The sequence below is a fragment of the Hemibagrus wyckioides genome, linkage group LG21 (genome assembly GCF_019097595.1).
Source record: "Hemibagrus wyckioides isolate EC202008001 linkage group LG21, SWU_Hwy_1.0, whole genome shotgun sequence".
In the NCBI taxonomy this organism is placed as follows: domain Eukaryota; kingdom Metazoa; phylum Chordata; class Actinopteri; order Siluriformes; family Bagridae; genus Hemibagrus; species Hemibagrus wyckioides.
The window spans coordinates 3,824,462-3,839,280 of NC_080730.1; the positions used below are offsets into that span (position 1 = coordinate 3,824,462).

The 14,819-nt window shown below is 38.8% G+C and overlaps 1 protein-coding gene across 2 annotated transcripts in view; it reads right to left on the bottom strand.

Moving 5' to 3' along the window:
• The window catches only part of phactr3b (phosphatase and actin regulator 3b), a 62,130-nt gene that overhangs the window by 11,419 nt on the left and 35,892 nt on the right, over positions 1-14,819 (bottom strand). For both annotated transcript variants that reach the window (XM_058373925.1, XM_058373926.1), the window contains exons 5-8: positions 13,633-13,878; positions 13,343-13,541; positions 12,599-12,792; positions 11,643-11,796 (exon numbers count right to left, since the gene is read on the bottom strand). In XM_058373925.1, the coding sequence (XP_058229908.1) occupies positions 11,643-11,796; positions 12,599-12,792; positions 13,343-13,541; positions 13,633-13,878 (793 nt within the window). The remainder of the gene's footprint in view (positions 1-11,642; positions 11,797-12,598; positions 12,793-13,342; positions 13,542-13,632; positions 13,879-14,819) is intronic.

Sequence of the window (14,819 nt, forward strand, 5' to 3'; positions counted from 1 at the left end):
CACTTAGTGACCACTAATAACATCTGCAGTGCAGAGGTGAAGGTCTCTAAATAGCAATATCAAAGGCCATACCACAAGATGCATCAGCAGTAAGAATCAGAAGATCAGACTGGAATTCAGAAGTATAGGAAGTACAGAGCTGAGACTTAAAAGTTCTGAAACCAAGATGAACCTTTACTGAAGTAAAGGAAAGGACAAAGTGTGGAGAAAGAAACGATCCAAAACCACTATAAAGCACGGTGGTGGTAGCATCACAGCTTGGGCTTTTGCATGGCTGCTTCTGGAACCTTTAATGATGATTCACGTAACTGGTACGAATTCTACTGAAAAACAGAAATACGTCCAAACTAACCGAGAGAAACTTTGAACCAAAACGCAGCAAAGGACTTCATCACAGGGCGAAAACAGTGGAAGGTTTTAGACTGGCCAGGTCAATCAGCAGATGGAGAGCAGATTTGAGATGAGTGAGCTTCAACAGCAGGAAACCACATCAGATTCCTCTCCTGACAGCCAAGAACAGGAAGCTGAGGGTACCGTGGGCACAGACTCACACGAGTGACCAGTGGGTTTAACAGTATGTTATTTCTAACATATTGCCCATCTCTAGATTAGGATTATGTGAATTTAAAGAATCATTTTTCATTAATAATTAATAAAAATTTGTTTTAATTCATTTAAATTTAATTTACTCTTCTTGATGTTTATTAGCTATATACATTAATAATAATTTTTAAAAAAATACATTAATCCTGTCTTTTTAATAAATAAGCTGAATTAATAATTAAATAAACTACATCAAATAATATTTATAAATTAAAATCATACAGAATGTTGACTGGAATGTCTGTAAAAGATTATCGAAAATTCCTGGGAGTGTAAAATGTTTACACGATAAAGTTTTTTCCTCTTTCTGTAACAATAATGTTTTAAAATGTTCTAGTTTTCAATTTAATTAGCACTAAATTGACTATCAATTCACAAAACTGACTAAATATTATTAGTTTTTCATTAATAACTCCGATCATTCTAATTCGCTTTTTATTTTATTTAATTGTGATACATTATTTAGCTCTTTTTGATGGTTATTAGCTACATACATTAATAATTAAAAATTTAAAAAATCTATTAGCTCGGTCTTTTCCATAAATAAGCTGAATAAATAATTAAATAAATTGCATCAAATAATATTTATAAATTAAAATATTTATTCAAAATGTTAACTGCGATGTCTGTAAAAAAATATCGAAAATTCCTGGGAATGTTAAATGTTGACAGGATAAAGTTTTTCCCTCTCTCTGTGGCAATAATGTTAAAAAACGTTCTATTTTTACATTTAATTAGCACAGACATGATTAATATTAATAGCAGTAGCAATAATAATAATAATGCAGTGATTGGGTTGTGTAGGTGTCCTATACATGGAAGTTCTTTACATGACACATCACCGTCTTGCCTGCACTACAGAATAGTGTGTAATTGCACGTAATTTAATACAATGCCGCTATATATAGACGTAGAATATTCTATCTTCTGCTTGAGCTAATATTAGCTATCAATTGCTAATCCCAGGCTGGTTAAAAACCCCTCAAAGCCAATGTGTCTGATTGTGTCGTTTGAAAGAACAGCTGTGAGTGGGCGCCTTGATATTTCGACGCCTTCCTGAAATGCCAGCAGGCGCAGAAACCCAGCTGCTTTTGTCTCTGCAGAGCCCTGTGCCGATTTGTGGCGGATTTCTCCATCCTCAGCTTGTCTTCGTCCTCCTCCTCCTCCTCCTCCTCCTGCTTCCACGTCTGAGGATGCATGGCGATGCATAAAACATCGAGTTATTTTTAGCTCATCGTGGAGAAAGATGGAGAAGCCGCTGACAGAAGGTCATCCCAGGAGGAGCTCAGGGATCTCAAGGTCTCTCTTAGGTTTGCTCAGAAGAAAAGCAGGACTAGGGGAGGAGGCTGGGTGAGTAGGTGGGATGCCGTTTTTTTTTTTTTTGCCTCGCCTTGGGTAGCAACAGCTTTCGTGATGTAGAGGATCGATCAGCCATCCTGTTGTAGGGTTTTTTTGCCTCGCCTAGCGACGCAGAGAGCTAAATATAGACACAGAGAGGGATCCCCCCTCTCTCTCTCTCTCTCTCTAAGCCCATCCCACACTCTGGTGCATTGTGCCACAATAAAACTGCTGATCTGCAAAATGTGTGTGAGAGAGAGAACCCATCCATACGATGCGCAGAACAAAAAAAGCAGGCCGCTGGAAAAAGATATTGATTGAAGCTTTAAATAGCCAGGAGTTCGCTGTTGCTATTTCAGACAACAAAATGTGCAGAGCATCAGCTCTACAAAGAGATACGAGGAGATAACAAGCCAGGATGGAAATAGCAGAACCCGAAGCACTGCGGTTAAACAACAGAATCTTAATCGAGAGCAGAATTACTGGCACCCTTTGGGAATGTAAAAATGTATAAGACAGGGATTTCTATATAAAAATAAATAAATCATCTGAATGCTGTATGCAGTGTATATTTATTCTGCAAATAAAATTCTATTACATTTTTTATTTGTATAGCTTCTTCTACGGGTGACATTGTCTCAAAGCAGCTTTATGGACATATAGAAATTCAGAATAAATATGACAATGCTTAATATTTATCCCTAAAACATTAATATCTTTCTGTCTAAAACTGTTCTCATGTCTAAAATGTCAGCTTCTTTAAAATGAATACCACAATTGATGGTTTTAATATTAAAATAATGACTTTAAGCTCTTAACCTCCAACCAGAAGCAACCAGGTGTTAGGACTAACACTTGCTTTAGTGTTATATTTTGTGTTTTATTTTGTATGCTCCATTTTTTTTTCTTTATTATACCGTGCATCTTTGTTACCTGTCTTTGTTTTGTTACCCTACTGTGTTCACGTGTTTCGTGTTAGTCTTATTTTCAAATGATTCTTGGAAAGCATTTTAGTTTACAGTCTTGTGTACTGCTTCGTATCAGAGACTACAGAACGAATTATAGCTTCATTACTAAGGTGAAGTGAATAAGACTAATAAGTGTTAGTGGGTGGGATATATTAGGCAGCAAGTCAACATTTTGTCCTCAAAGTTGATGTTAGAAGCAGGAAAAATGGACAAGTGTAAAGGATTTGAGTGAGTTTAACGAAGAGCCAAATTGTGATGGCTAGACCACTGGATCAGAGCATCTACAAAACCGCAGCTCTTGTGGGGTGTTCCCGGTCTGCAGTGGTCAGTATCTATCAAAAGTGGCCCAAGGAAGGAACAGTGGTGAACCGGAGAGAGGGTCATGAACGGCCAAGGCTCACTGCTGCAAGTGGGGAGCAATTAGAAGGCTGGCCCGTGTGATCCGATCCAACAGGCGAGCTACTGTTGCTCAAATTGCTGAAGAAGTTAATGCTGGTTCTGATAGAAAGGTGTCAGAATACACAGTGCAGGACGGGTCAGGGCAGCAAAAGGGCGACCAACACGATATTAGGCAGGTGGTCATAATTTTATGCCTGATCGGTGTATAAAGCTGCTCAGCTGACAGAGATGTACAACAGCTTATGTTATACAACAGCGTGAGCTTCTTCCCAGACTTTACTGCATAAAAATGAACAGATTGAAGGCAGACTGCACTGCATGTTCCAGCCAGTCCTTTTCAAAAGGCAAAGGATCGTGCTGTTCCATCTTTTTTATTTTTTTTCTTACAAAAACAAAACAAACAGGCAATACACAAGGCTAGGTCATCTTTACAAATAAGAACAGAACAGCTAGAAAAGAATATAGTGTGAATAAAAATGTGACTGAACCTCACGTCTCACTTTAGTCGTGCTGCAGGACAACGTGTCGCAGTATTCCATTATTATTATTATTATTATTATTATTATTAATACATTAATTTTCCTGTATATAGTTATAGTTAGGTGTTTAGGGTTTCAGTATGGTTTAAATGGCTAGAAACAGAATCCAAGCAAAAACAAAACCTGCCTGTTCAACCACATCATTCATCTTCCTACTGACAGGTCTGCCTTAAAAACAACTCGTATCCAAGCTCCTGCTGTTTTCAGATCCAGTTAAACAGCACCTGTGTTTATTCACTGCATGTAGCGCGCACACACACACACACACACACACACACACTAGACTCCACTCACGCAGCAGGTCTGACTCACTTTGGGGTCTTTCCCTGTTCCTCTGCCTCTGCCTGATAACTCACTCTGACATAACAATCGAGCGTGACACACTTTCAGCATCGATTTTAACTGTCCACTCCTAGGATTGCCAAAAAACGTCACTTTTTGCGTATTTTTAAAGGAATACTCCGCTCTTTTTTATTTCATTTTACTTGACCAGATCTATAGTACACACCTACCAGGCATAACATTATGACCACCTGCCTAATATTGTATTGGTTGCCCTTTTGTTGCCCTGACCCGTCATGCACTGTGTATTCTGACACCTTTCTATCAGAACCAGCATTAACTTCTTCAGCAATTTGAGCAACAGTAGCTCGTCTGTTGGATCGGATCACACAGGCCAGCCTTCACTCCCCACGTGCATCAATGAGCCTTGACCGCCCATGACCCTGTCTCCGGTTCACCACTGTTCCTTCCTTGGACCACTTTTGATAGATACTGACCACTGCAGACCGGGAACACCCCACAAGAGCTGCAGTTTTGGAGATGCTCTGATCCAGTGGTCTAGCCATCACAATTTGGCCCTTTTGGTCAAACTCGCTCAAAGCCTTACGCTTGTCCATCTTTCCTGCTTCTAACATCAAATTTGAGGACAAAATGTTCACTTGCTGCCTAATATATCCCACCCACTAACAGGTGCCATGATGAGGAGATCAGGTCTTATTCAGGTCACCTCTCAGTGGTCATAATGTTATGTTTGATTGGTGTATGCGATTCCCAAAGACAGGAATATCACTGTTTACATGATTTGAGAAATAAAAAAAAAAACTAAATATGTGTATTTCTATTATGTAACGAGTGTTTAATAATAACACTGATGGAAAAGGGTCTAACAGCTGACCAGTGGGCGTGTCCTCATGAATCCACCTGAAGACTCAAGGACTCGCCCATCTGCCCATTCAATAAACAGGGTTTTACAGCTGAACTCAAACAGGTTTTCTGTAATATCCTGTCAAGCTAGCTTATGTGATAAGGGGAAGGTTTTTGTGGAAATTCCTGAACAAATGGAATAAGACTTAATTTATAAATAAACATTGTATTTAATTGCATATTGTGCTGCTGGGGAATAAACAATTAAATTGAATTAAAGAATAAAATAAAATAAAATAAAATAAAATAAAATAAAATAAAATAAAATAAAATAAAATAATGCATGCCCTGTTTATCTATTTATTTTTTCTTTAAAATCTGACTTAACCACTAAGAAGAATATATATGGAATATAACATATTATATATGGAATCACCAAGACACGCCCACTCAGAGTTTCCTAATTAAATAAACCTTTATTTTATTGTCTTATATGTTGTATTGTTAGAGTGGAACTGCTGTAGGTTTGGATATAAATGTGCATCTAAAAATGTACAGATATAGAGATAAAAATAAATACACATAAAAGTTTAGTGTGCTCTGTGACAGTCCTGTTTTCTCGTGTCTTGTAAATATGTCGAATTGCATGTTTGTGGTAATCACATGTTCACTTCTCGTAGGTCCAGGGTTGGGGGTTTGATTCCTGTCTCTGCCGTGTGTGTGTGTGTGTGTGTGTGTGTGTGTGTGTGTAGAGTTTGGATATTCTCCCTGTGTTTCAGAGATTCCTTCCAGTTTTCTTCCTGATTGTAGGCTGACTGTCGTCTCTAAATTGTCCATAGTGTGTGTGTGTGTGTGTAATTGTTGGTACCTGTGTAGGATAAGCAGTACAGAAAATAGATGGATGGATGGTCCTTTCGAATGGACATACTTGAGCTGTTTCTCGCCTCCTCAGCCATCATGACCCCCATGTATCAGAAACCTTGCACGATTTTAACGTGTTGCTATTCTCAGACTGTTTAAAACACCGTATGCTATATTTGTACTCTGGTGTTCCGTGACATGAGACCGTGTGACGTAGCTTCATGATGCCTGTTTGCTGTCACGACGTGTTCCTCATTCAGACTGGCTGAAACCTGCAGTGATTTATCCTCACAACACCAGTCCTCATTCTATTAACAATCTCGACCCGAGCCGCTCCGCTCCACTCTGCTCTGAGTTGATTGATTACTGGGCCACTGGTTGTGTAAGCTGCAGCAGGGCAGGCACTGACAACTGTATGTGTGTGTGTGTGTGTGTGTGTGTGACACAGAGAGAGAGAGAGAGAGAGAGAGAGAGAGAGGGGCTGTTATGGATCACAGTAGGCCTGCAGTGAACCTCTACAGAGCCTGAGCTCCAGTTGCACCTGTGATAACATGACACAGAGTAAACCCCTGACCCGAAATCAGACATCAAGTTGTGTTTTTAGTTTTGAGCTCAACATTTTCACCATCTCTCACGCATCCCTGCATTTAGAATGGACTTGTGACATAATCCCCCCCCCCTATTTTATCCCCAAATCCCGCCCACCAGCCAGCTCTACGATGGCCGAGAAGTGCAAAACAAAATAACAAATACGAAAAAAATAATAATAATCCAAAAACAAAATATAAAATCCAAAAAAAAATAAAAATCAGAAAACAAAATATTAATTCCAAAAAAAATTAAATAAATAATAATAAAAATAAATGCAAAAACAAAATAAATTCACTAACAAAATAATAAATACAAATAAAAACAAAATAATGAATCCAAAAACACCATGATGTAAGGGTAAGAGAGAGAGAGACAGAGAGAGAGACCAGAGCGGCTGGTGAGTGTGTTAAAAACGTGTGCTTTTTTGCAGAAAACTACTTGACTTCGGTGAAACTGCCAGCACAGGATTCTCCTTTTAAACTCCTACACATACTTAGTGATCTGTACTCATTATTCACTCGTAAATGGAGGAGGGATTTGGCTGAATTTGGTTCGTCGTGTTGACATCATATGACACGTCTCGCTCAGATCTGCAAAAAAAAACCTGCGGTCATTTTGGAAAATTTCAAGTTCCTCTATATATCGCAGAGTTTTTACGTGATTTTGCGTTCACAAAATCGTGAAATCCTGAGGAAGCTTACAGTGCTGGTGCATTAGCATCACTGTTGTCTAATCGTGCTAGCATGACGAGAAAAAAGGGTGTCATCTAGCAGGAGCGCACACTTATTGAGTCTGTCTGCTAAGTGAGATTGTTTAACGCTTACCGGAGAGGAAATACGCGAAAATACGAAAATATTAGTAACGAAGGTGTGAAATGCTCAGGGTGTGGATCCAGGAAATCTCTCCCCCTTACGGCATCACGCAATTCCAAGGTGTGAAACTGCGAGCGTGGCTGATGTGAGACGGTGCGAGTGTTAAAGTGATCAATTTTCAAGATTTAACCCCCCCCCAACCCCCCTGGCCCCACCTTGCTCAGCTGAAACGTCCCTGCATTCTTTCTTTCTTCTGGATAATTCTTCTATTTTGCACTGGAGCAACACGGCTAATGAAGCTAACAAATAATGCTAGCTTATAGCTACCAGTTTAGTGTTAAGCACATACATTGTTTGCCACAGTTATTTATGTGGCTTTTGAAAAAAAAGACAATGCAAAATAAAAAACAATTTAGACTGAAAAATATCAGTATATTCTGAGCTGCATAAGTATTGGCACCCTTCACTATATATGAGTGGGACAAAAATTACAACAATAATTTTTGCAATAATTTTTATGTTACGTTAAAAAAAAAACACAAACATGACAAACATTCAAAAAGAGATATTTTTTGAAACATTTTTACAAAACAAAAATGCTGGTTTCGAAATAATCAGCATTGTTAAAATAAATATTTTAGAGGAGTCTCAGCCTTTAACGCCTAAAAAGTTCTTCTGTAATGAAAATAAAAATTAAAAGCTGTCTCCTATAGTGCTGTCATTGAGAGCTTATAATTTCATTCTAAGATTAAATAATGTCTACTATAGTTTGAACGGAAAATATGAGATGAAATTTTATATGATCCCTTATTTATTTCATACAACCATTTTTAATCAAGGGTGCCAATATTTATGGAAATCTGATCTTATCTGAGCTTAATGGTATTAGGGTGAGTTCTGAGATGAAATATTGTTTTTTGAGGCACTAAGTCAGCAGTACATCACTAACCTGACAGCTATATATTTTGCTTTTCTGTGTACGGAGAACCCAGGCGTCCAGCATGAAACAGTATAGATGATGATCTCTGAGCTCAGAGAGCCGAGCGTTCCCGATGAAGCTGACCGCTTCTGTACTCACACACAGCTGACTCTTCATATCATAAACCAGCCATAAAGGTTACTGCTGAGTGTATAAAACACAGTCGAGGTAAGCGCAGTACGTTCTCCTACAACCCCAGCCTCCCTTCTGTTTAGCTCTGCATATTTTTTCACTCACGCTGACTGAAATTCGTTTTGTCTCGGATTATTTTTAGCGCAACACTGACCGTGCAAATATTCGATGCCGCATCGAGGTGGACGTTCGTTACGACTGAATGCGAACTCGTTAGTTTACTCGAGTGGTTAAGGCTCTGGGTCGTTGCCCGGAAGATCAGGGTTCAAGCCACAACACCGCCAAGGTGCCACCGTTGGACCCTTGAGCTAGGCCCTTAACCCCACCTGCTCCAGAGGCACTGTATCATGGCTGACCCTGCGCTCTGACCCCAACCCCCAAGGATGGGATATGTGAAAAAAGAATTTCACTGTGCTGTAATGTATATGTGATAAATAAAGACAACTTAACTTAACTTAGTAGGTCGGTCATTTGGGTTGGTCATAGTATTAAATGTTGTGTTGTGTTTATAAGGAGATTAACAAGAGTGTAATCAGTTACATTTCTAGTATTTGGAAGATGCCCTTATCCAGAGGGTCTTACATTTTATAGCATTTTATTACACAACTGAGCAACTAAGGGTTAAGGGCCTTGCTCAAGGGCCCAGCAGTGGCAGCTTGATAGACCTGGGATTCAAACTCACAACCTCCTAAGCAGTTGTCCACCACCTTAACCATGAAGCTACCACATCACGCAATAACATTAGATTGGAAACAAATACTAAGAGATGATACATTTCTGAAAGCTGTAAGTACAGATAGATGTGTTTTTATTTTTAGTGATAATGTAATAAAATAAATAAAATAATTGTTTACAAATTCATATGCCGTTTTTTTACTATATTTTGTCTATTTGTTTTTCCTTGTACAGCTAGTTCCACTTTATTTCATTCATTCATTCATTCATTCATTCATTCATTCATTCATTTATTTATTTATTTATTTATTTATTTATTTATTTATTTATTTATTTATTAATTATTGTTTATTTATTGGTTTGTTTGTGTGTTTTAAAAATGTAAAAATGTATTCTATTTGTGATTAGTTTTATTTCATTCATGAATTTTATTATTACTGTATTTTTTATTATATTTTTCATGTTTAATGTTTCATTTTTTAAAAGTTAAATCAGTATTCAAGAGCAAACACAAAATAAATAAAAATAAAAAAGTAAAAAAATATATTAATAAAAAAAAAAAAAAATAAAAATAAAAAATAATAAATAAAATAAACTACAACAGTGCTAAAATGATGTTTTTGTACATTTTCCCCTTTCTGACAAAAAAAACTAAATGAGTATTATCTGGATTGTTGAACTATTAAATTAGCTGTCAGAAGTAAGACTGTTAAAATGGCCATCGTTACACAAAAGCCTATACTTCAGTTTTAATTAATTGACTCGTTGTGCTCTGAAACGTGCCACTGACTCTAAATCACTGCTGTTTTTCATAACACTTCAACAACTCCCTTAAATCTCTTCTCTCTGTGGGCGTCACTCGTTTAAACACACCGCCTGAGTGTGTGCTGTCTGAAATGAAACCAGATGAAAACGTGTGAAGCAACGTGGGCAGGAGGAATATTAATCACTCGCAAACGCAGATGTCCTCAAATTTACACACAACATTAAAGCAAATATTTGACTGTAGTATTCATAAGTGTTAAGATGCTTTAGTTATTGTATTCGAATCCTACAAGGTTGCCAGATTGTCTGTTTTGCACAATTTTTAAGTTTTATTCGAGAAAAAAATGTCAGCAAGCGACTGGGTGAAGACATCACGAGACCAAGGATAAAGCGTGATATGATGCTAACACCACCATGCTTCACTGTGCTTAGTTCGGTTCGAATCCTACAAGGCTGCCAGATTGTCTGTTTTGCACCCTTTTTTTAATGTTTTATTCAAGAAACGAGGTCAGCAAGCGACTGGGTGAAGATCTCAAGAGACCAGGGCTAAAGCTTGATATGATGCCACCACCATCATGCTTAGTTTTGGGTCTGATCAAACCAGAACCTTTTCCTGAATGTTTCCTGAGTATCCGATACGTCTGTATGGCAACCAGAAATCATTCAGCCTTATAATTGTGCATACATGTATTAGACAGCTGTATTTTTATATTTACTAACGATATATCATTTTAACATTAAACAGGTAGAAAAGTTGAAAGGAGGTCAATACTTATGGACTTAGTTTGAGATTAAACCTGTAGCTCCACCTACTGGCCACAAGACGACCTGCATGTCTTAAGGTCAATACACAACTTTATCAGATTGATCCGAATCAACTTTAATTTACAAACTCGACTTAAAATTTTCCAGATTTTATTTTGAGCTTAATTTTGAAGAGAAATAATCACTTTTAAGCTACACACTTTAATAAACAACCTGAAATCTCACTAACACTTCCAGCTCCAAACACAAATCTGGATGCTGTGTTCAATTTGACACCAACAACCTGCGCTGGTGTCACGGCAGAACAGTACGTGTCAGCGTTCTCACGTGTGCTGAGCTCGGATACAATGTTAGAGCCGACGACGCTAAATCATCTGTCTCCCTCTCCCTCTCTCTCTCTCTCTCTCTCTCTCACACACACACACACACACACACACACACACACGCACACACACTTTTCAGAAATCACAGTCAATCAGAGAGCAGTAAGGCCGAAGTGGAAATAAAATAACAAAACCAATGACACTCTGGAGACAGAGAGAAGGAGACAGAGAGAAAGTGAGAGAGGGAGAGAGATGGAGAGAAAGCAGAAAGCGTAAAGATAAAGCGACAGGAAGAGGAAGAGAGTGAGTAGAGGAACATTAGAAAGATGGAGAGGGGGAGCGTGAGACAGGCAGACAGATAACAGAAAGATGGAAAGAGAGAGAGAGAGAGAGAGAGAGAGAGAGAGACAGGGAGTGAGAGACAGACTGAGAGATAGACAGACCGACAAAAAGATGGAGAGAGAGAGTAGGGGAGAGACAGACAGAAAGACATAGACAGTCAGGCAGAGAGAGAGGGTGAGAGGGTAAGAGAGAGAGAAAGGAAGAGGGGAAGAGGGGGAAGAGAGAGAGAGAGAGAGAGAGAGAGAGAGAGGGAGTGAGGGGGAGAGAATTAGAAAGAGTAAGAAAGAGAGAGAGGGTAAGAGAAAGAGAAAGGGGGGAGAGAGAGTGAGAGAGAATGAGAGAGATAGCGAGAGACAGTGTGAGAGATAGAGAGGGTGAGAAGAGAGAGGAGACATCTCACTCACTTGGCCAGTTTCATCTCTATCTGCTGCCGGATCTCCTGACGCTCCTGGTCACTGCGCACAGGGAAGATGTTCCGGTCCTCCAGCTCCTGTTTACTGGGTCGGTTACGCAGCTTCACCGCCAACAGCTCTTTCCTTATCCGCCGTGGTAGTGTCCCTGCAAACCACACACACACACACACACACACACACACACTCATTGTAATGAGCTGAAAGAATATCGCTGCCCTTCAAATTTGCCAAATTGCTGTTTTTCTTTTTTTTGAAAAACATTTTAAACAGCAGTATGAAGCAGCAGACAGATTATTACACGTCCTGCTTTAATATAAAAAACACAGAAACACAATTTATAAAATATAAATAAAATTCTGTTAATTAAAGAATGACTTAATGGGAATAATGCAGATATCCCAGGACTGGCTGATATGACGATACGATATAATATCAATATAAAGTTAAATTACATTACAGTGACATTGCTATATATATATATTTTAATCTTGGCCAGGGGCAGTAGACTGGTCATTAAATTCTGATTTCATTTTTTAAAATTTTTTCTTTTTATGATGTAATTTTTCAAGAAAATATTTTACAGACATTTCTATTTCACAGTAAAATATTTTTTAAATATTACAAAAAATTACATAAAAATAATTAAGCAATTTATTCAAATAATAATTTATTTAGATTTTGTAAAAATAAAATTTAATGTCATTTTAATTGAATTTTATTTTACTTTTTAAAATTGAATTCCTTTTAAGTTATTTTTTATTCTGTTTTTTTCTTAATTTAAAAAAAAATACATTTATTTTTTCCTCATTATTTATGATTTATTATACTGTATTATTTATTACTGCTGTATGTATTCTCAATAAATTATTCTTCAGCACCACTGATATAAACAGCTTCAGCAGTGAGGAAGTTTTCGTATGACATCACGCAGTAATTGGCGTTCGTACCCGAGATCACAGACTCATTCCAGCTGTCCTGATCGCTGTAGTACTCGTCCAGACCCATGTTCTCTTTATTCTCCTCCGCCTTCTTCTTGCTCTCCATCTCTCCTCCCTGCTGCTCGCTGTCCATGTTGACGGTGCGAGAGACGTGACCATCCGAGCGCCGCTTCGGCGAACAGCGCACCTCTTTACTGTTGAAACTGTGTGAGAGCAAGCAAATAAATATGTTCAGGAATTCACAAAACTCCACCTACTTAACAGAATAAACGCACATGTGACTGAAAAACAGATAAAAATAATAATGTGTACTTCTTTAATATTGTATTTATTATAAATAACAAAAGTTAATCTACAGAGAGTAACTTTTGTTCATTAAGTTGTCTGAGTTTGGTTCGTCTGCCATTTTTTTTGGAAAGTATGACGTAAATTTCCTCTATGGGATGCTCCCTGTTTCGTTTTTTTATGGTGTATTGTGGGATTTTTTCAGGGAGCAAACATTCTGGAAGGATTTTGCGACTGAGAAAGACAGAACTCAGTATGGCCGACTTAATATGACTGATCAGTGCCCTGACTTGTGATCTAGAGAGCTGATTGAGACACACCGAATTCCTGTTAGATATTTATCAGAAGTGTGTGCACATGACACTGTTTCAAACCCAGAGACTAAGAGGAAGAAAAATCGTTATAAAAACATTCAATTCTGCAGTCTTTCTGTTGTTCAGGATGTGTTTTGATGATGTAACTCCTCACCTGTCCTGCCGGTGCTTGGTGGCCAGCGCTCGGTGCAGTTCCTCGATGATGCAGGTAGGGGGCAGCAGTGGGTGCATGTTGCCCAGGTGTGGTGAGCCTGTAGGGGTGGATATCCGGCCTCTTAGAGTGTCTTTGGGAAGAGTGAAGTTCCTGGGAAGCGTGGCTGGAGCTGGACGTGTCTGGTGTGTCGGGTGTGAACCTGTCATGCGGTGGGAGAAAAATCAACCTCAAGAAGAATCAAACATTTAGTAACTAGCTGGTCGACATTCTGAGCATCACTTGGTACTCACTGTCCAGACTCCCCAGCCTGGGCAGGAGTTTTGCAGGCACTCTTGGAGGCGGAGTGCGGACTTCTCTTAGCGTCGGCTCGGCTTTCAACTCCTCCACACACCGGACGACCTCGGCAACCGGAACTCTGTCATTGATGGCTGGTTCACACGCTGAAACCTCTTCCTCCTCCTCCTCCTCCTCCTCGTCTTCCTCTTCATTGTGGCTGTTCTCCTCAGCGGTCTCAGTGTATTCTGTGGTGTCTTGAACTGTTAATAGAAACGACGGCGGATTTTAGGATTCTGTGAGATTTGTCGCCACCTAGTGGCCAATGTTTACACTGCCGAACATCATCACATGCAATAGATTCTTCTTTTCTTCTGTGGTATTTCTTTTATTTTTATTTTCTAGTTTTACATTTTTATTTAAATTATTCTTCATATTTTCTATTCTAGTTTTACATTTTTATTTCAGTTGTATTTCTTATATTTTTTAAATTCTAGTTTTTACATTTTTATTTCCATTATAGGAGAGTCGTAAAAACATTTCACTACATGTTGTACTGTGTATGATTGTGTATGTGACAAATAAAATTCGAATTATAGAATACACCTATCAGGCATAACATTATGACCACCTGCATCATATTGTGTTGGTCCCCTTTTTGCTACCAAAACAGCCCTGACCCGTCCTGCACTGTGTATTCTGACCCCTTTCTATCAGAACCAGCATTAACTTCTTCAGCAATTTGAGCAACAGTAGCTCGCCTGTTGGATCGGATCACACGGGCCAGCCGGGCACACGGGCACGCTCCCCACGTGCATCACTGAGCCTCGATCGCCCATGACCCTGTCGCAGGTTCACCACTTTTTCCTTCCTTGGACCACTTTTGATAGATACTGACCACTGCAGACCGGGAACACCCCACAAGAGCTGCAGTTTTGGAGATGCTCTGATCCAGTGGTCTAGCCATCACAATCTGGCCCTTCGTCAAACTCGCTCAAATCCTTTTTCCTGCTTCTAACACATCAACTTTGAGGACAAAGTGTTGACTTGCTGCCTAATATATCCCACCCACTAACAGGTGCCATGATGAGGAGATCATCAGTCTTATTCACTTCACCTCTCAGTGGTCATAATGTTATGCCTGATCAGTGTAAACACCCTTTTGAGCACTTAAGTCACGACAAACTAAACTCATAATTAGCCA